This window comes from Mercenaria mercenaria, chromosome 11, assembly GCF_021730395.1.
Source record: "Mercenaria mercenaria strain notata chromosome 11, MADL_Memer_1, whole genome shotgun sequence".
Lineage (NCBI taxonomy): Eukaryota > Metazoa > Mollusca > Bivalvia > Venerida > Veneridae > Mercenaria > Mercenaria mercenaria.
In genome coordinates this window covers 29439972-29463835 of record NC_069371.1, presented here as the reverse complement: position 1 = coordinate 29463835, position 23864 = coordinate 29439972, and the positions used below count along the sequence as shown (strand labels likewise).

Genomic DNA, 23864 nt, shown 5'->3' with positions numbered 1-23864 from the left:
TAAATGGTTGTACAAATATGTTGTATCAAGCAGTTATCAGTGTTGCACCCATGTTTTTACATTTAGTAAACGCAGTGCATTATCATGATTATTTCATGCATGAAAGGTATTACGATATATTTACATTCGCCCTATTCTTTTCCATTGAAACTTTTGACGTTCATTTCGTATGAACAGCAAAAGGAAAGGCGCTAAAGTTACGTCATCGATGCTTAGTGATAACCGACCGTTGTTTTGACGACGTCCGCGTATAGTCAGGGAGAACTTTATTTAGTTCCTTAGATGACGTCGCAGTTGTTCCATCTGGTGAACATAATGGCCAGGAAGCTGATTTTAATGCTAAATGCAACAAATTGTATACAATTCATTATATTATATAGTTTACAAATGGAAAGGAAATATAATGTAAATATAAGAAATTAAACTATTTTTATCGGTGTTTATGCGAAATGAACGACAGAATAGGATCGGCAAATTAAACATGAATCGCTAGCGCGATTCATGGATTTGCCGATCCTATTCTGTCGTTCATTTCGCATGAACACCGAAAAAAATCATTTCATTTCTTAAATTTCCCCGGAAGTTCGTGCATAAAATAACTTCTACATATAGAATGTACCCGAATAATATCTGATTGCCACTATAATTCAGTTGTGTGCAAACTGTTAAGTAATGAACGTTGGACAATTTTATGAAACAGTATGTCATGGAATTTAGTGGGGTATTATATAAAGGTGATAAAATTTGTTATAAACTCAAGGTAAGATTACGAAAACTATTTAATTCATTTTGAAATAGTGATTTAGTATCACTTTACTAATATATACATAAATGTTCCAACAGTTTTTTTTTTCTGTTTCTTGTATTATCCCATTTTGTTCCCATACCCATTCAAGCTTTAAAAGTCAATAATTTCCAGCCTGTTTTGATGCTTTAAATGTTGTCAGAAAGATTACTGTTTTGACAATTGGATGAAATCGTACTCTAGTAAAAATGCATTGAAATATTTGAAAATATGTTGATCACACTAGCTAAACTTTTTTTGTATATTACCAGATAAAAGGCTTAATAGCATTACAGTACACTTTCAGAATCTCTACCACGACGTTTTATTGTCAGAACATTGAATCCCATGATATTGCTTTGAAGAGGTATGTTGCTGTACATAAGAATTTGAATTTAAATGTTTCTGTAAAAACATCTACTTTATCATTTCGAATGAAAGCCTTGAATCCTTAAGTTTATAACAAAATATTCAACACAACAACGAAGCACTTTAAATTTACAGACTGTAACATTGCGTAGAATTTAAGAGTGTTTATATGAAGACAGAGCTGTTGAAGGAGAATCTTGTAACACCTTATAAATTAAAATTTGAAGAACCGCGTCATCTTTTTATACACCATCTCAAAGCAAAATAATTTTATTTTATATTTGTCACACAGACTAAACCATAGCTTGTATGTAATTGGACCAATGATCACTATAAATATTGACAAAATACCTAACGATCAACTCGGACCAGCGTTGTATATATATTTTGTATTAAATGATATCAGTACATACGACATGTTTAGTGGTTTATGCGGAATTTTAACCTTTCTAATAGACCATGAAATCACCTTGTAAAATATAAAAGTCTTATAATCGCTATAAAGTGTTTTGTCTGTTCAACAGAAATAACATTGTAGTGATAGTAAGTTTATAGGTAACTTCTAATAGTCCTGCTGTTGGGCTAACCCTTTTGCGACGTAGTTAAATTGTCCGCCTACGGTTAACTAGGTCCGGGGTTCGAGCCCCAGTAGGGACGTTGGTATTTTCTCTCCTAGGATTTATTTCAATGGTGTCAGAAGTGTTTTGACGGACTCATGCGATGCGCACGGAGTGTCATTCTGGAGAGCTGCTTAGCTATGAACAGTTAAGGGGGTGAAGTGTAGTGAAAGCAGGTTTATAAGCCCCTTCCAACAGCACTGCTTTTGCGACGTTGTTAGAGTGTCCGCCAACGGATCAGGAGGTCCTGGATTCGAGCCCCAGTAGGGACCTTGGCATTTTCTCTCCCAGGGTTTACCTTAACATTATCAGTAGTGATGATTTTTTGTGTTATCTCTAAGATTTGAACCCATTAAATATATTTATCAGTATCAAAAGCATTTTGAGAGCAATTACTCATGTCTTATCAAGTTAATGATATACAATGATTAAATACTATTTTAAGATGCATGTATATTATTAAAACCATTAATAATTACATCATAATGTTTTTGCAAACATAATATTGACATGATTAATTGTGTATACTGAACTGTTTATAAGAATTTATTGTACATGCGTAATACATATGCAGCTATACACAGTATGAATATGCCACTATAGAAGGTGTTTTAACAAATAACTGAGATACATAACATTTCATTCTGAATGTAGCTCAACAAATATAGTTTGTTTACATGACTGGCTGCTTAAAGATACATTTATCGCAAGCACACGTACAATTACTTCAGAGTAAAATAAAATTAGCGTTTACTTGTATTTATTATACTAAGCAGTACCGTGCGTTGATAGACCCTATGTTCACTTGCATGATTACTTTGGCAACGGTTAAAGGTTTGCGATTGCCCTTTGCATGACATAATTGCCCCTTAGGTTATATGTCACAAACTGGAGCTATACCTTTACTTTTTAAAGGATAACAGCTATAAAATAGAGAAAAATGGAAACTTCACAGGTCGCTCAACACGGCAAAAACGAAAATGTTGCAGGCTCGGTTTGATTGAGCCTGTTCATGGACGGTACTGGAAATGTATGCTACCGTCCCCGCTCTCTAGCTCCGGGTTGAGCAGAATTCAACATTTACACATGCTAAATGTACAAAAAGCAATTTAGAGACATCTGCAGATGTATTCAAACGGCGGTGAACATGGAACCTTCAATGATACACGTGTTGAGGCGTGTAATTCCATGAAGAGCGGCGTTTGGTCCCCAGAGGTTATGGAGGCTGCGTATCACAGGAACTGTCAAAAAACAAAATTAAAAAGCAGGCACCATATCCAAGGGGTGATTAAACAATACCCAAGGCTATGAAAGCGGGAGTATTGGAACCACCCAGGCCGAAATGGTCATGTTCAGAAACTAAACAGTACCAATATAAAGCGGAACGTGTAATCAGTTAATGTGCACAGTGATTAAAGGAACATATGTATAATCAAGCTCGTATCAACATTTTGCAAACTTATATCTGTACTCACCTGTATCCCAGGTAAGGATAAGTTAAGCTAAATTCAAGTATCTTCTACCGTAAATTCATTGCCTTGAATTACCATTAATATGTGTTTTAGGTCCATATCGGATATTAACTAAAATTTGTGAAATATTGAATCTACAATATATATTTTGAAAAAAGTGTTTAAGGAAATAGCCAAATCCTTTCGATTTTGTATTTTTTATTTATTTCTCAACCGGTTTCCAAAAACTATCATCAGGAGGGTTACAGACAATATGGTGTCAATTAATAGTATAACGATGGCAACATGTTCTCTGCTAAACTAAATAGAAACTGGTCATTTTTACTTTTTCTATGTAGGTAGTTAACTTTAAAAGATTGACATAACTTTGGCCAATCAGTAATCTAATTAATAGCAAATATAACTCATTTTTATTTCTGTTGGTTGTATCAGCATACAAACTTGCAATACGATTGTATTAGAATCATCATAATCTGCTAGACAAATGCCATTAAACGTCGTGCATGATGCATTCTCTCTGATGAAATAGTCAGTTTTATTCAATCTGATTAAAGCATCGTTGGTTGCCTGACTCTGCTGATCCTTTGATTGAATTACACATGAGTTTGTCATTATGTCCCTGTGTACATTTTGAAATAGCATTTTGCCAGTGTATTTTAAAAAAGTATGTAATCATAACAGTTTATTCAGTTCAAACGAATTTTCTGTGCAAGATTCATGATAGGAGGAAAAACGGTTTTTATTTTTGTTCAGTATTATTAATGAGATTATAACGTTTTTTAAGTATCTGCCGCCACTAACATCAGACCAGAAATAAAACACCAACCCCATGTAAAGTATGACTCGGTCTCGAAAAAGACAAATGCTAGCTCATTTGAATACGGCATTTCAAGCCTTAAACGCACACTTCAGCAGATTGGTACCATGCAAATTGAAGAATTGATCATTTACATTCAGTCGTGCTTAAGTCACCTTTTCTCACTGTTGATTAGCGTAGAAACACTTAAAATTCTAGTTTCTTTGCACAAAGACCATAGTGAGCTTCCGTTTTAGACGACAGTAAATATGTTTTATGTCGTAACTGCATCAATCAAGTTTGATACAACTTCATTACAAATGATAATGATTATGCCTGTATGCTCGGATCTTGTTTAGTGAATCATATATTTGTTTTCTGTATTTTCTTTACATTTGGTTGCATAATTCAAACTACTTTAATTGTTTGTCTCGGACTAGACCAAACTTAGAATATCTTGATTGTTCAAGAACTAATACCAACTATTATGCATATTTTACTCCAGAGACACTTTGCTTTTATAGGATAATTACTTCAGTTCATAGAACCTTTGCCTTAGGTAGATTTAGGTAAAAGCACCACAAATAATTGATAAAAACAATAACTATGTCTTTTATGGTTTTTCTCAATCAAAGCTATCAGTTTTTTATTTATAGGACTATGTAGCAAAGCGGTAGTGTAAAGGGTAAAAAAAAATCTTACGTGCTTTAAATCGAACACTTGTGTGTTTTATTAACACATTTTGTTGTGACATCACGGGAATTCTTGATGGACCAAAACAGATTAAAACAGAATTCTCATAAATTTTAGAGCACTATATCTGCAGGAGGTGTTTCAATGCTGTAAGACACGATAGAAATCCCACTTCGTTATCTGTGATATAATGAAAACAAAACACTTGTTATTGCCCTCTCTCTGTATTTTCATCAGCCTGTCACGAACTTTTTCCAAAATGTATGGTAGACAGGAAATTGAACATATTGCCGTTGGCTAACTGTTTAACCATACTTCGGGAACGTATTTTTGTTTGGATGACTGTCATCATCTTTAAAAGTTGTAATCAAAGAAACCATGTGTTGAATGTTATTACCAAATCAGGGTTAACTTCAAACTTAAAGTAATTGTTTATCTTTATAATCACGATAACCTTAGACCAGAACCATTCCTTTTTTATAAGTTTTACATATTGAATGATTGCCCATAATTATTTGCAGTTAGACTGTTCTTGATTTTACCTAACGTTTATTGTTTACTTATCGGAATTGTTTTAAACTTAAAACAGGTAATATACAAGGGATTTGTGTTTAAATTGAAACAGGGTTTCTCGTCTTCACAGAGATTTAACAGAATGGTAAAATACACTATGAATGATCTGGTTCCAACAACACAGCCACTGATCCCCCCCCCCCCCCCCACACAAACACAAAAACAAAAACACACACACACACACACACACACACTACAGCTATTTATGTATGCATATGTGAACGATATCCATAAACGTATAATAACATAACAACACTAAGCTAATTAGAGAACAAACCTAATTAAACTCGCTTTTGTGCGCTTTAAAAGATCAGTTGCGTCGAATTTAGTCCATCAGCATTTAAGCATCTATATTTCATGTGATATATCAGTACTAATATATTAAGTAACTTAAATTTGGAACTCTTTCTTGCTAGACAATGTTTACACTATTGACAACTTCTAAACAGATTAATTAATCATCCATAATGGAGAACCAAACAAGGACATTATCAATCATATGAAACTCGTTGTTTTTACAACTCTACTTCCAGTTACAGTATGGTTCGACAAGCTTCAGTGTGTTTCTGTCAAAGGGACGTCACGTGCTGACTCGATATATTCCATATTTGGCGGGCCATAGTCCATATCTAGGTAGTAAACGTCTGATTGTTGATTTATACAAAATGGCTGCCGTCAGAGAATGAATTGTGAACACGTAATTTACAGAGGAGCGAATTTGGAGGATACTCCTTTTTCCACAGGACTATAGTCCTATGGAATAATCTTCAACCTGACATCCCCTTCCTCCAACCCTTGATCAGTTCAGTGCTGCTGTTTACAACATTGAACACACTAACAAATTTTCCTTTGAATTCCCTTTTATTTTGGCCGTATTTTATTTCATTTTCTACTAGTAATCTTTGTGGCTTGCCGCGCAGAAAGTGTCTACGTCCCTGTAAAGGGTCAGACAGTATCGGAAAATAAATAGATTGCACAGTCGGGGTTGTGTTATATAGGAAAACTTCTAACCTTTCGCAGGAGGAACCAATACTATGCACTTGCGGAATTAATGACATTTTTTAACTTTTCACAATTTGCAGACTGACTTAGGTTAGCCCTTGATGCTTGTTTTCATCTTGGCTCCATTTCCATCTAATGGCTTCGGTGTACGGTAAAAATCCTCATTAGCTGTTACGCATTCTTTTTATTTTTGGTTCGATTTTATTGAAAAGAACCTATGTACTCGTAATAGGCGTCTGTTAGGTTGCATTTATATCTATATTTCCATATATTTTTCAATATACATTTCTGTCGTTTCTTGACAGCATGATTTCAATAAAAAATTTCTTGACTTTATTTATTTTAATGAATTGTTACAAAACTCCCATGAATCTAATGTAGCGTAATAGCTTAAAATTCTGTTAAACGATAATGGTTTTTGCCAGAATTTTAAAATGGGGCAAATACATTTTTTGCCAGAAAAATGGCATATGACTACTAAAGATAGTTTGAAATTGTCCTACAACCACACTTGGAGCTCTTTTAAGTGATGCATGGTCCATGTATTGACCTTGTATAATATGATAAGTATTAATGTACAATTCGCGAAAAGAGACCTATTACAGAAATGTAGATCAAGGAGTAGCCAAAGTTCTGTCGTTCTACACCAATGTCGGTCATGTACCTAGTTAAATAGGTCACATAGAACGACATCTAGTTGCTTGAGATTGATTTTCCAACTTGAGATTGATTTTGGAAAAAACGTAAACTTAAATAAATAGGCTAAAAGGACAGCAATTACACCACGTCACTTTGTATTTTATGATTGCTTTTTAGTAAAGCTAAATTATGGTACGTTTCGTTTATTACCTCATGCATTTGTTAATGCCAAACTCATTTGCTTAAACCACAATTCTTGCTGCTTCTAGATCTGTTAGACAAATACTGTCTGTTTCCTTAGCGATCTATTTTTATTAAGCGTTGGCAGTTCAAACTGCCAGCAATACTTTGAGTTTATATAGAATGTCTCGGTAATGGCGTAAAATGTCTATAGTCAGTTTAACTAGACATATTATATGGCTTTACATTTACTACTAGTTGTCTCAGAACTGTTGAAATTCATTTCAGGTGAAGTTTTCAGTCACACTGGCAAGCAGGTTTATGTATCATAAGCTCTCATGGGACAGCAAGATTGTAAACATTAAGAAAATACTGTCAACATTGCTTCCACCTTTTTAACAGCATTCTGGACATGTTTACAATATTTTCTGTCCACTCAAAGTAATGTGATAGGTTTATAATAAAGTAGGATATGTCGCAATTGCCTTATATTTTATTATAATAAGTAAATGTTTGTGCAAAAGCAAAACGTAGTGCGACTTAATAAGTAATTGCACAAACGTTACGTACGAGGTAGTAAATAATATAAAATATTTCAATTAAGAACACATTGTTGAACACAGTCCTCGTTCGACGCCGCTGATCCTTCGGTATTAATTACATGTTTGCCTGTTACCATGCCATTGTGTAATTGTAGATGGAGCAGTTGTATTGACCATACGTGTTTTATTATTATCTATAATCTATATATGTCAACTTCAAACGAATATCTTATACAGCATGTATGGATTCACAAAACAACGATGACGAAATCAATCTATCTTATCATGTCATAAAGAAATTGAATTTCCATATAACATCAGTAATTTACCCTTGTATTGTAAAATCCCCTCCGGCCGACAAAAGCAACCTCCAACATACTGCCAGTCTGTTATTTTTTACTTCGTTACTTTTTTTTCGTAAAGAATGTGAAAATATTAAAATTATTTTTCCCAGACATTTTCTGACATACACCTATCTGATATGCGCTCCTATATTGCTTTAAAGTATTTCTTCAGGGTTGAATCACCAAAATGCACGGCGTCACTCATTTATATAATGTTATATGGGTCTCATACAAGTACTCTCGAATATTTTATACCCAATGTTTTGATTTAAAGAAAACAGTCAGTGCTACAGTTGCTCTTAAGGTTGAATTGATTTTTTCCATATCCATTTATTGGCTATAGTTCATTAAGGTTCATTTATGCTTGGAAAATGTATGGTTTGATAAAATTCTTCATTGTAAAACAATATTTGTTTCAAACGAACAGAATTTCCTTTACACGGACATTTCGTAAACAATAATGATATGCCTATACCATCATGAATAACTTGATTATTGCATTAGATGTTGTACTATGTCCGCTTAATCTGTGAAATATGATATTATATGATTCGAAGAAAGTGCAAAATGTTTGGAACATGTTTACTCAATAATTAACTTATTTTAATACCGCGATTCCTTGCGTTTCTCCTAAAACTGGAAATGGGATAATTCTTTTAATTAAGCGTATAACTTTGAATATTGATGGATTCATCTGTTAGACTGCATTGGTCTAATGAGGCATTAGCCCTTTTTTATCGTTGGAATATCATAGTTGAGCGATTCAAATGAAACAAAATAAACAGAACTTCATCAGAACTTAAATATTCTGGCTTATTTTAAGAGAATAGACAAACATTGGAAATTGAAAAGCGCCAACGCTAGATTTGTTATTTGATATACGGTGCCTTTATTGGAAATTCTGTTGTTGACGTAAATTAAGCCGAGATCGAAAACATGCTTTCTGGAAGTGACAGGATTACATGCACACGTTATGAGGCAATTGTTACTTAAAGGGGTGTTCCTCTGGAGGTCTGACATTTTGCAAAATTGATTGAAAGAGTGCCTTTCATTCTAAGTTTATAATTTAACAGATAATCTTTGTAAATGGATTGGATTTTAATGCAGTCGTGATCGTAAGTGAGGAATAAGCGAATTAATGTAAACCACACTGTTTTCTGATATTACCATTCTGTTATATTTCGAACGTGAACTGAAAAATATTTTCGTCTAAAATATGCAGAAATTAATGTGTTTACAGAGCAAATACATTAAACGCAAAATTGATATTTTTCTTAAATTTTCTTAAATTGTGTTTTCCTGATTAATGTTATAGAATCACTTTAAGGATAGTGTGTTGATTATTTTTCCAATTGTATTCTCGTGCATAAAGTAAATTAGAATTTTTTCAGGACATAAAACATTAGAAATTTTGATTGATATTCTAAATGTGTTTGTTTTGTTTTTCAGAACAACCAGTCATGTATGTGATAGCAACAATGATGAATTGTAGAACTGGAGAATTTACGAAAGAAGAATCATTCGACTGTTGACGTTTAGCAAGTTTCAAAAAGTTATGGAAAATATAACCCTATATCCAGTTACAGCTTCAGCAGTTGATGGAAACTGGAGTGGAAGTAGAGAAGTGCCTAAAAATAACTCTATTACTGTAGCTTTATTTAATGTGACCGCAATATATGGCGATTTCAACTATAGTACACTTGCCTATAATACAAACGTTGTCACAAACGGATCAACAATAAATTATTCATCTGCGAGCAGTGACGGATTTTCACATATTCCAAAGTATGGTACGCCGGTTATGGTGATACTATGTATATTGCTTGCATTCTTGATTCTCGCAACGATAATGGGAAATGTGTTCGTCATAGCGGCTGTAATACTTGAACGAAGTTTGCAAGGTGTGTCAAACTATTTAATTTTGTCCCTAGCGGTAACCGATTTACTTGTTGCAGTTTGTGTAATGCCTCTCAGTTTAGTTTACGAAGTAAGTGTGTTTTGGTATTTAGGCAATACCATATGTGATTTCTGGATATCAGTCGATGTTTTATGTTGTACAGCCTCGATTCTCCATCTTGTCGCCATCTCATTAGACAGATTTTGGGGAGTTTCAAACATAGATTACATTCGAAGACGTTGTGCTAAGCAAATCCTTAAGATGATAGCCGTTGTTTGGCTTGTTGCTGTTGGCATATCAATACCTCCATTGTTTGGTTGGAAAGAGGAACAGAATAATCCTGAAAAATACGGTATATGCATGATCAGTCAGAACTTAGTTTATACTGTATTTTCAACCATCGGGGCTTTTTATTGCCCACTGGTTCTTATGGTATTTTTGAATTTCAAAATTTATATAGTTGCTCGGACTAGAATTAGGAAGAAAAATTTTGGCGGAAGAAACAAACCTATTCCGAGCAATGTGACATGCGCAGATATGAAAACTTTAAACAGAACATCGTCGTGTAGCGACGATGATGGATATACTATGTGTAATGGCTCGATGGCTGTTACGACGGCATTAAATGAAGAAATGCAAATGTCCGAATGCGAAGCTCAAACTCCGCCTGTAAACAATGGAGGGTACCTGACAGTACCAAATATCAGACCTATATATACAAAAAGAACGAACGGGCATATGGAACATACCGACATAAGCTGCGCAACCCAAATCACGGACGTACCAAATTCCAATGATATAAACACAACACATCAAAATACTGCAAAACACACGGAGAACAATAATCATAAGCATGATTTATTGAAACTTAAAAAGAAGAGACGAGAGGCTGACCGTAAACGGAAAGACAAAATGGAAATGAAACGAGAAAGAAAAGCAGCGAAAGTGTTAGGAATTATTACTGGTGCTTTCATTGCGTGTTGGCTCCCGTTCTTCGTGTTGGCGGTGTTAGCACCATTTTGTGCAGAACATTGTAATATACCTGACTCATTGTTCAGCTTTTGTTTATGGCTTGGTTACTTTAATTCATCATTAAATCCCATTTTATATACAATATTCAATCCATCGTTTCGCAAAGCCTTTCACAAAATCATCTATGGTAAATACAGAATTAGAGAATAATAATTGTCTAAGATACTTTTTGTCTATTTTTCTAAAGCATGCAACATTTTTTGTTAAGAACACGTGTATCCATAATTGCCTTGTAAGAGGTCCAATTTATGGTGTATGTGCCAGAGGTCATAACAAAAGGTCCGGGGTCAGTCAACAGATTAAAACATGTAAAAACACATTTAATTTATAATTGAATTTACATTGTTATATTCGAATACAATTCGATGAAATCATTTGACTCGCCTGGTAAAATAACTCAGCATTTGCACTTTCCTGGCTTGTGCAGCGGTGCCGTATTATTTACACATCTTGAGAAATAAAATATCATTTTGGACCGGGTGATACTAGCAAAAACGATACTTCTAGGTAATTGCAGACATGCAGTAATGCCTCGGCTGATCGATTTTTGCCGTGTTTATTCATTGCAATCACATAAAGATAACTGGTAATGCAAAACTGTGATTGCATAAAACTATTTATAACGAAATCACAAGAAACTAAAAGTATCAAATGAATTGTTGCATCTGTTGTGATGAATTCCGGTGCAAGGGATGCCTTTACTGTTAGACTATTGTTGGTTTTAAACTTGTGTCAAACACTGGTCATTACATTATAAAATATACACATAGCTAATTTTCAAATTGGTCACCTCACATTTACAAATATATTTTATCAGTCTTTTAATAAAAGATAACAGAGAAACTAAACTGTTTCAATTAGTATACAGACAGTGATAATATCTTTTTAAAACATGCATAGTATGTTCATTGCATAGTACTTATTATGATTAAAAAATAGATCGCCATCAAAGCAAAATATCGCAACATATTATATTAATTTGATTCATACATTTCTGCTCTTCCTATACACCGAGTTTATATAAGCAAGCATTGATGACTTTAGTAGGCCTTTCTGTATGGATAAAATTGGTTCAGCAAACTCTAATTAATGAGAAAGCTGAAAAATACTTTTAAGTGCTTGTTACTTTAGTTTTAGATGGGGAATGAGAACTATCTAGTAGTCATCAAACTTGACATTCTAACATTTCCCAATAAATATCAAAAATGATATGATAAAATGTTTGGCGTTTTTTCACTTGATACCGATTTCGTTATGTACAGAACGCTAACCCTGCATCATTACCACCACATATGTAAGCTATTTTGCAAATTAAAATATCGTTATTTTGAAAAGACCTAAATGATAAAAGCACGCGGTAAAAAAAAACAAAAACATATTTTCATTACAAATAGAACATATGCATCACGTAAAATAAATATTTGAAACCTAAATGTGACCAATCAGAAATTATGTTAAGTGTATGTTTTAAAATGTCGTTGTGATGACATAGTCTTGTTAAACATCATTTTTGCATGTTTGATGGAATGCTTATATCATAAATTATGAGAAATGTAAATTTCCTATTTTAAGACAGTACATAGGTTGTAATACATCCGTTTTCATTTTTGTAAAGCAAGTTGTACATTTAAAAGAATATGTTTAATTTGTATTATTATTTTCATATTTTTGCGGTTTCTGATTTTTATACCTTTGAGGTTACATTTTCTTTGTTTATTTGTATTGTGTAAATCATAGTTAAATGCGCGCACTGATTTTGTTATTCTTTTAATGTTATAAAAATAGAAGTATCTGAATATCGGAATAGATGTCTGAACTCGTATTTGAGCGTGATCAGAAATTGTCCTAAAACCATTGTATTATGGTAATAAAACTTATGTTTTGCCTCAGTTCGTCACTTCCTCTCAAAAATTTAATACATAACTGGAGGACGACAATATAGAGAAATGTGTACGTTATTTCACTTTGTCCATTCACAGCTCTGAAAGAAGTTCTATTAAGATATGGTGGTATGAAATTTAAGAAAATGGTCAACAATTATTGCAGTCTTATCTTTATCGTCGTTAACACACTGCTATATCATTTTTTCCAAATAGATTACCTTCCAAGTTTCGAGAGTGTGATTCGAAAATCATTTTTCTTTCATTCTAGTTGGAAAAAAGAAGACAGTTCTGCACATTTGAAATAGAAATTGTTCTACAATGTAGATTTTTATTAAATCATATTTTTTTTCAAAGCATCATTGTATCCGAGGGAAGTTCAATCAAACAGAAAAATGATACTGTCTCCATTATGTTTTGTTAGAACAATGAACATATTCGTCCTCCGGTCAATTTCGCTATTTTGATGACATTTTCGGGTATAGAAAAAATTTCCAAACAGTATATTTTTATAACACTTTTCATGCATGTAGATTTACGTATTGCAATCATATGACTAAGTAAAATATATAGGTTCACATTTAAAATTTCGCCAAGAATCAATTGGAGTTCTCGGACATCCTCTCTTATTTTACGCTATTATTTTGAATTATTTTACTTCAATCCGAATCTATCTTTTGTTGAAATTTTAAAAAAATAACCGTAAGCGTGGAAGTATGGATGACATTTTAACACTGAAGGCACGGAATGTAACAGGTTCCTAGTAGCATTAATGCTATCCGTATAACGGCTTCTGGGCATTATTGTAAATGATCTACGAGTTACGTCGTCACTTCCGGTCAATTAAACGAGAAAAATCACATTAAGGAAAATATCTAAACAAACTTATCCTATCATTTTTTTTTCACATTCCCGCGGGAACAAAATTGGTGCCATTTTGAGCCATATTAAAATGTTCATAAAAGCCGATGTTGAAATGAGCCGCGCCATGGGAAAACCAACATAGTGGGTATGCGACCAGCAAGGATCCAGACCAGCCTGCGCATCCGCGCAGTCTGGTCAGGATCCATGCTGTTCGCTTTCAAAGCCTATTACAATTAGAGAAACCGTTAGCGAACAGCATGGATCCTGACCAGACTGCGCGGATGCGCAGGCTGGTCTGGATCCATGCTGGTCGCAAAGCCACTATGTTGGTTTTCTCATGGCACGGCTCAAATTATTTTACAACCTTAAATGATGTAGAAATAGCTCGAGGAAATGCATAGATATAAAGAAGAATTTTTATTTTTGAGCTAAATGAACTGCTGAATACCTTTGTATGTCTAACCATTTTTTTAAAAATTTAAACGAACAATATATGCATATAATATGATGTATAATTATTTGATATGGCAATATTTATTCAGGTTTTTAATTTACGTTTTCGCTTTAAGACGGACAATACTGGACTGAGTATACAAATACCAATATATAGGAGGAAAAGGAAATTTGATATATATATATATATCTATATAATTATATATAAAATTTAATGAAAATGTTCCTCTAATATGAAAATGCCATTGCACCCAACTATCCATTTCGTACAAATAGTCTTGGACTATTGCTTTAATGCTGCTATATTTCGTAAGCCATTTGTTATGAAACGGCAAGGACCTGCTACGTGTAAGTTAAATTCCATGAGGGAAGATTCACGTAAAAAGATTTCAACAGGTAACAGATATTCAAAGCTACCTCAAATTAAAGAAATTGTTAAACAGTTCCAGGGGCTAAATATAGTTGATACGTTTCTCCATGTTTCTTGACGTCAACGGCTTGCTGTCAACATAATAATGTTTTGTAACATTGCTGTGGTAATTTGTTCAACTTGCCACACCTGCTTTGGATTGAATTTTACTGAATGTATTTTTGTGTGCAATTAATACTACAAAGAGCGTATAGTTCACTCTATAATACCATATTACACCAGGGATTTAGATATCTGCATTTATGGAAACATGACAAACACCTATCCAATGGATAATGTATTTACGTATAGAACACAATAAGTGTTATCTTTTCACATATGGAGATTTGTACCATTATTGAAATGAATAATGTATTTCAATTAAGATCATTTGGCTATTAATTTAAAGCTAAATGGTTGTTTGCAATTATGAGCAACATAGCTTTTGTCGTCATAAATGACATTTCTATACAAAAGCGTACATTTGTTCCGAACAAATATCATCAGATAAGTGGAATATTGCTCAAGAACCTGAGTATAGCAAATTCATTTACAACACCAATTCATCTTAGTAAAAACATAATGGCTTTCGCACTATTTTATATTCAATTAACTAGCAGCAGTTTCTCATAAAGACGCCAGAAGCCAAGCTGAAAAAAAAAATGAAATGCAGGATCTTGATGTTTTAACCCTTATCATGCTGGCCACGATTGATTCTGCCTTTGCGACCAGTGTAACAGTTAATGGTACTGTCCAAATTCAAAGATGGACTAGTTCATTATAGAAATTTTAACAGGATAAGGGTTAATGATTTAACTACTAAACTAGCCTTCATGAATATTTTATTTTGGAAGCTTTGTGAATGTGAATTGAAATAAATTACTGAGTTGTACGGGATGATAAATGATAGGGTAAAAAGTATCTTTGTTCATTTATAGAAGTGCCGTTGAGAAATGTGGTAAATTCAAACACTGGAAGCTTATTCCAAGGAGGATCAGTCAGTTAAGATTTTTATATTTCCTTTTAGATAATCTGATTCAGGCAAAACTTGAAGCATCTATTTCATTTTCAACATTCCTCATGTTTATTCAGACATATGAGTACAGAAATTAAACATACATTTGCTGACTTACCACAAATAAGAATATATTCCTATCATCCTCTCTAAGAAGTCTAAAAACCACCCTTCACACTTAAAAATGTCTGTAATACATACAAATTTCCCTCAAAACATGTCCAAAATATCTGGCTATATTTAACATATCAGACTCATAATACAGATAATGTTACAAATTAATTGATCTACAATTACCTCATATTATCAAAGCTCTTCATGAACAGCTTACCAAAAGAATACAATCCTCTAAGTTCTTTTCGCGATCATGTCGCGATCATTGGTCTTCCTGCGAATACCTCGCGAACTAGTGTCAAGTCAATCGGGGCATGATTGCGGGTAGCAGCGAATATCCCGCGAATACTTCCTGCGAATAGGTATGTTCGCAGCATGTTCGCGGTTTGTTCACATCTTTTTGACTATTTCGTAAGGGTTAAACATGCACAAAGTATGAATGTATTCGTTGTGCATTTGTCATTTGGCTTATGTTATTTTTATATCATACTGCACTACGCTAATTTTTTTATCCATTAAATTATATATGTAAAAAAACAAATCAGTCATTCATGTATTTATGAACATAACATAAGTGCGTCAGTTGTATTCTTCTATTTATTTCTGCATAGAATGATTTTATTTAAATTATCTGTTGTATAAACTCTGTGATAACTCTTGTATGTAAACATAAGACAGTTAGAAAACAGTGATGTGATTATGTGAAGGTGTTTGTGAACGAAAACATAACTCCGTTTGTTTTGTACGCTATACCCCTATGTCGAATGCTGGACAATTGATTATAATAAATCCTGTTAAATTCTGTTGTTTTCGTTTCTTTCTAAGCGCAAGCAGACGTCCAATTCGTTATCCAGTGAAATCAGAGCTGTATTATTACACGCAGTGTATGAGAGCTGTCACCCGCACAGGAATACGTCTATATACGGTTGGTGATCCCTACTAACCACAATGACAATAAATAAACAAGATATGTAAGACATACAGTGATATTTTGGGGACTTTGGTTTTTATGAGCAGATCTTTCATAGAATGTAACCGTTAAAATAATAGAAGTAAGGTTTCTTACTATTACGAGTGTAAGGGATTCAGCTGGCATGGATAACATTCATTAACTGTTCTGCAAACTCCACACACATATTCAAGTATATAGCCATGGTTATTTTGCGACTCGTTCAGTTTTTTGGCTACACCGTAAGTGTTTCTTTTGCACAGAACATTTGTACCGAGCAACTAACCCGTCATTTATTGTTTTCCCGATATGTTTAGAATTGCCTCTGATACATTTCTGTTACATTTAGCGTACCCTCAGGACAATAGTTTGTTGATGACATTCCAACACAGTCATGAAGCTTATGAAAAGACACAACAAAAGACTAAATGTTGAGAATGTACAGACTAACGAAAACGGTTTTATGAGAACAAATGAGCCGTGCCATGAGAAAACCAACATAGTGGCTTTGCGACCAGCATGGATCCAGACCAGCCTGCGCATCCGCGCAGTCTGGTCAGGCTCCATGCTGTTCGCTAACAGTTTCTCCAATTCCAATAGCCTTTAAAAGCGAACAGCATGGAGCCTGACCAGACTGCGCGGATGCGCAGGCTGGTCTGGATCCATGCTGGTCGCAAACCCACTATGTTGATTTTCTCATGGCACGGCTCAAATGATGACACGAATAGCGTCGTTGTTACATAACAATTAGTCAATGCGCATGTGCGATGATTTGTCTAGTAAAACTCAAATGATAACAAAGCTTATAAATATAAACACTTCATTCTTTTTCTAAAAACAAAGTTTTATGTGTACTTTGGTGACCTTTACAAAATTTATTATGTGACGATTTAGTAAATTGAATAAAAATACATCTGTTTGCAATGCATTAGATTTAAAATTTGTTACTGACAAAATTTAAGGCTTGCTAAATTTTAAAAGTGTTTAGTCAGTATTTGAAGATACTGACAAAGTAGTATATTGTGAGTCCGTTTAGGAGAGGTAATGAAAGGAACAACACACCTCACGCCCACTAGCACCGACTTAGGCGGAATTCTTGTTTCCAAGGGCCAAAAGGACCAGACAATGTAACAACAAAGATTATCTTAATCACATATATATGAACACATGTAAGTTACCACAAAAGAATTGGTGTACCTTGCGCATTTATAAAAGAATATGGTAATTGTATTATACAAAAAAGTGTTCTTTTGGTGACCATTGTCATACAAACGTAATGAATTAATAGGCATTTTCGTAACTGAAAAATGTTTCTCAACCGTAGAACGAAGATATTTCAACATATCCAATGCTCTCTTGGGGTAAGTAAAGAAGAACATTGAGGAAGATTTGTTTTCAAGTGAAAATCAATGTGGATGTTAATTTACACTCCTACCTAAATCAAATACCGCCCTGAAATAAAAATATGTCACGACTGCCTTTGTTTTAAATGAATGTTTATATTTCACTGCCGACGGAATAAATCATATGAAAAAAATACAATAGATGGCAAGGCTTTAAAGAGTTTCATATGTTTACATTTTAGCATTTAAAGATGATCAGTCACATTTGAGCAACATGTTATGACATTTTGTAGTTTTTATATATTCTGTTAGAGATTTATTTAAGGAGAAAAGACCCATTACATAGAGATAGTTTGGAAATGCACATTTTACTACTTTTAACGTTTTTTTTAATTACCTCCCTTTGATATAAAGATATTTAAAAATTGGACTATTTCCTTTGATTTCAATATAGTTTCTAGTTTAATACTTGCATTGGATGAATACTGGGATATTTCAACTACTTGAAACAAAAGGCAAGTTTGTAAACAGCATGTAGCTTTGAAATCTATTTTAAGTGATGTAATAATAATTTTATAAACTTGCATTTCTAATAGATTTTGGCAAACTATGTACCTGTCAATGCAAAATTTAAAAACTTTAATAAAAAAAGTGCTTATATTCATATATTCATCAGGCAAAATAAGTTTTGTAAATTTATATGTACGATAAAAAAACGTTATATTGGTTGGACAACATGGATTGGATAATCAAATATAAAAATACTTTCAGTGAAAATCTAACATGTATTAAGAGCTCAGTGAACACAAATAAGTGTAAATGATTGTGAGTTAAGTTTCGAAAAAATCCATTGGTTGACCTAAATCTGATAAACCATCTTTAAACATGATATGGATGAGTATAGTTTCCCGAATTACTCTGTTGCAATGTTTGTTGTTTTGTATTTGCCAAACCTTTAATTGCTCAAAATGATCCTGATTAAAAATCGCAGACATCTGGAAATTACATAAATAAAGATAAATCTTACTAACTGACATTCTTTATAAATCAAATGTGAGAAAGGTTTTATATTCTTTGGTTATCAGTTAGTTTTACGCAATTTATAAGGAAACCCAAATGTTTGTTGTTTTGTATTAGCCAAACATTTAATTGCTCAAAATGATCTTGATTCAAAATTGCAGACATCTGGAAATTACATATTAAATAAAAATAATTCTTACTTACTGGCATTCTTTATAAATATGAGAAAGGATATACAGGAATAAAAATCCATTTGGGTATCTGTTATACACAGTTATGCAATATATTTTGGTGTCGTTGGAGCTACATTCTATATATATATATATATATATATATATATATATATATATATATATATATATATATATATATATATATATATATATATATATATAGTGTGTGTGTGTGTGTGTGTGTGTGTGAGAGAGAGAGACTTAATATGTAAAAACATCACCTCATTACACCAGACTGATTACGGCAAATGGGCGGTGCACATGTCTCAAAGAGTCTGCTACCTGAAAACATTTCGGATTTCTATTTAAACCTTTGACATTGTTTAATAGTATATTTTCTTATTATTTTCTATTTCTTTCTTTTTCTATATGTATAGAAAGAAAACAAGAGGGCGATATAATTTATAAATAACACGACCCCACCACATTTCATTAGACCATTAATCGCAAAGTGCCTGGCAGTACAGAGTGGAGAATCCGCAACAAATGCACCAACTTGATACAGTTGGTTTCAGTGCTGCTCTGTCTACACGCCCGAACAGCACTACATGTTAGAGCTGGTTTCACATATTGACATATATGATCAAATATGTGTTATCAAATCTCACAAAAGCAGCTTTAAAATTGAAAAATGAAAGTTTATGCCTTTGTTAATAAAGAATTGTTTATCAAAACTGCCAGTGTTATTTTCTAGAAATAATATTCAGAGAAAATACTTATTTAATTAATTCAGACAAAGATACTGCTGATGACGAAGCGGACGTCAAATTAGTTTGAAATTTTTGCACGGAATTACGGTCTAGATGCACTCTGTCCTTTTATCATTTGCGATGACAGAATGTGTTATTCTTTATGAACTGTAATCAAAGTGGAAAACGGATAATAGCTGTAACCATAATGTGATTTCCCTGAACAATTACAGGACGGGAATAAGAGTTAAATACAAAACAACTTGCGGAGAAATAATTTTTGACAGCAACCTCGTGACAATTTTCCAGTATGATTATTGATAGATGAAAATTACTTGCAGGAACAATGATGACAGAAAACATCGCTACTTATGGACACTAGCTAAACAATTTCATGTCTGCATTGAGAGCAGTTAAATCTTTATTTATATGTCTCCGTTTTAAGCAGTCTCTCGCTGCTGTATTTTATGGTCCTTAGGGATCAAGGAGTCCTTTCAATATCTTTAAAAAAACATTCCAACCAAGGCGGTACTGGGAGCTTGAGGAATGTTGCACTCATAAACAGACTCAATAGTAGTATAGGCGCCACTTTGGGGGCAAACAAACGGGCGCCATCTTGGATGACCTAGTTACTATAATTAGTAACTCATTTGCATATAAGAATTCATAATAAGTGCGCGTGTGCGGCGGCCATTTTGAATTCTAATGACGTATTTATGAAAATGAGAATGTCTTGTTTACTTATCTAGGGCGTGTTCGCGCATATCGAGGGTCAGCCCTACAGGTCACAATAGCCTAAATAGTTTTCCCTATATAATCTATATAAAACTGACTTTTTTCAAAGCATAGCTAGACCCATTTCAGAGAACAAATCCTTTCCTCATTTTAAAGAGTTATGATAAAACTGATATATAATGAAGAGAAAAGTATGGGTCATGTATCTTCTAAGGGAGATGTCTCTGGTCACATTACTGTAAACTGACATCAAAATCACACTTCTGTGACCCGGAAGTACTACTCATACTAAAATTGAGCTTGACTTTACCGAATACAACCTGCTCTCCCACGTTTCCTACCAAAATGTCAACAATACATCCACAGTGAAATTTAAACAAAAACTAGCCTCAATTTAGACCTCTGTTAAGTGAAAATTAGTATTCAAATACTTGACAGCCATTACGCGACTAGACCAGATGGCTCACACACGCTGGTTCCTTTTAGTTTAGTTAGGCCCGGAGATAACACGAAAACAAAGCTATACGCATGCTTTAAATAAAGAACCTCTAGTAACAAAATCATTCGAAAGAAAATGTATAATATAATTACGTACTGCTGACCAGTCATTAAAACTATACGAGAATACCTATTTATAAAATGAAATTAAAAGACAAACTATTACGCACTCAACGGATGTAAACCCGTCGATATCCCACGCTAAAATGAACCAACACTTTTAGAATACAGATTAATACCGTCGTTTCCAAACATAAAATAGCCAATCAGAAGGCAGGAAAAACGAACCAATGTAACATCTCCAATAAAGTCGTTTTAACCGATGAAAACGTCGAAATTTTAACCAATCGAGCTTAATATTATTAACGAATGACATCGCGAGTTCAGAAAGCGAATCGTATATAAGAGAGTGCACAGCCGTCATCCATGGAATTCATACGGGTGACATGGAAAACTTTACCGTTAACACTTTCACCGGCGCGGACGAATTTTGCGGGGATCAGCGCGTTCTCTTCTGCAAATGATAACGGTAAGTCTGAATACTGATCAGAGAATAAACTATTTTGACAGGCTTAAAACCCGTTCTAACTATAAAATCGATGATTTTACATACGCGATTTATAGCGATATATAGTGATTAAAATTTCTTTAATAAACCCGATACGAAAAACAATAGAAATTAATTAACTAATATATTCATACAACTTACAGTCCGAATAAATTCGCCAATAATCATGGTTGAATAAAAATATCGTTTACCTACCAACAGCAACCGGATTGCATTATTTACAAAGCGGTACGTTTTTTCCAATACGGGTTAAGACACGTATCCTTTAGTCTATCCACGCTATAGTGACATATATTGATTTTAACCAGCGCCGTTAACGCTTTATTAATAATTATTGAAATGATTATAGCAAAATGTCATGAATTTACCCGATACGAAATGAAACAGAAATACCTAATTTAATCGTTCAAAACAACTTACCTGTCCGATATAAATTGCCTAATGAAATCAAATCTTTAGAGGGTTGATAGAATATCGTTTCACACTACAACACCAATCGGAATGCAGTATTTTGACAGCGGTAACGTTTTTCCAATACCCTAACAGTTAGACTCCGTATCGCTTTACGTCTACTCCCGCTATAGTGTCACAATTCCAGACTCACCCAGTTTCACGCACAAACAAGCAACATGGCCGCGCTTTTTCATTCAGTAACAATACGTGACTCTATTAGATGTTGCAAGTGCATACCTTTTATGCACTGAATCAACCAATAACATCTATTTAAAAACTGACTGCCAGAAATCAAAAGTAAACAACAACTAGTGTGGTCGGCCCATATTTTTCTAAAACCCTATTTCTATCGATCTACATGATACTGTACGAAGCTTTTGATTGGCTAAATATTGTGCCAATCACTGTAAGTAATGTGCTTAACCTAACTTCATGGATGCTGCAATAAAACTTGACACAAAAGCAGATGCAAGTAGATAATCAATATTAAGGCCAAAGGATATAAATAAATCTGAAAACATTTTAACATCATAAACATAAGGGCTAAGAACATAAATAGTCACTCTGTTTTTTATACACACTGTCTGATGTTTTTCTTTCATTTCTGGACTGCAATGTTTCAGAGGAAGTTGCACATTTTGTTTAAAACTAAATACTTCAGATATCCCAGTGTTCGCAGCCTACTTGACAAAGAAAAAACATGAATTGTACGTAATGTCGCATTGATATATAATGCTACACCTTCCAAAAACAGTGCATAAAATAGTGCACTACATATTCACATGGCAGTGATTGACCTTGTAGCACCAAAAGTCGGCTGCAGACGTTACAAACAAAATTTCCAGCAACTTTTTTAATCTAAGCTATCACAGGGAAGTTTTTAAAAGGATGAAAATTTTGCATTAGTAGAAACATTATAAAACATGTATAGGTAAATGAAGTTGATAAATATCTTCAAATTCCTGAACTTTCAACTTTTTATCGTAAAAGAACCATATTTTTCTGTCATTACACCGATAACCTACGTCACGGAAACCCCAAGTTAATCGAGAACGAGGTCAAAACAAAAATGCGTCGGAAATAGGTTTTGCGTAAAATACGCTGGGTGCGAGACGATATATTGATTTTAAAGAGCGCCGTTAACGCTTCATACATAAGTATAGAAATGATTAAAGCAAAATGTCTTTAATAAACCCGATACGAAAATGAAATACAAGCACCTAATTTAATCGTTCATACAGCATAAACCGTGATGTGCGCTTTACTAGATTCTCTAATCGAATGATATTTACCTGTAGAACTCCAGTATACAACACATCACTACCATCAGCAAATCAGGAAGCAGAATTTTGACAAGCGATAGCGCGTAGTTTAACATTTGGCCGCATTATTGAGCGCGTTTTATAATTTCAGTGTATAGCTTTATAAATACTAATGGAATTAAAAAGCTAGGTTATTGAGTTTATTTATTTCCTCTAACGGTTCTTTAATACATAGATGAATAACTATTGACACGGCAGTCAATTAAGCACGATGGCTGTCTTACCTTACTTATCTGTTAAAAAACGTAAAGTACAACATTCCTCTATTATGCGTGGAACGGCTTTAGCAGTGTTTGGTATCAAATGAAAGGTTTTGACGAGTACTATTGACAAAATGATTTGTTTTATCACATGTCCAAAATGGCAGCGAATGAATTTA

General features: G+C 33.6%; 1 protein-coding gene across 3 annotated transcripts in view; it reads left to right on the top strand.

The window, feature by feature from the left end:
- Window positions 1–12092, top strand: part of LOC123531845 (5-hydroxytryptamine receptor 1D-like) — a 241177-nt gene extending 229085 nt beyond the window's left edge. For all 3 annotated transcript variants that reach the window (XM_053517050.1, XM_053517048.1, XM_053517051.1), the window contains one exon: window positions 9461–12092. In XM_053517050.1, coding sequence (XP_053373025.1) covers window positions 9567–11090 — 1524 coding nt within the window. In that variant the 5' untranslated portion in view covers window positions 9461–9566 and the 3' untranslated portion in view covers window positions 11091–12092. The remainder of the gene's footprint in view (window positions 1–9460) is intronic.
- The last annotated feature ends 11772 nt before the right edge of the window (window positions 12093–23864 follow it).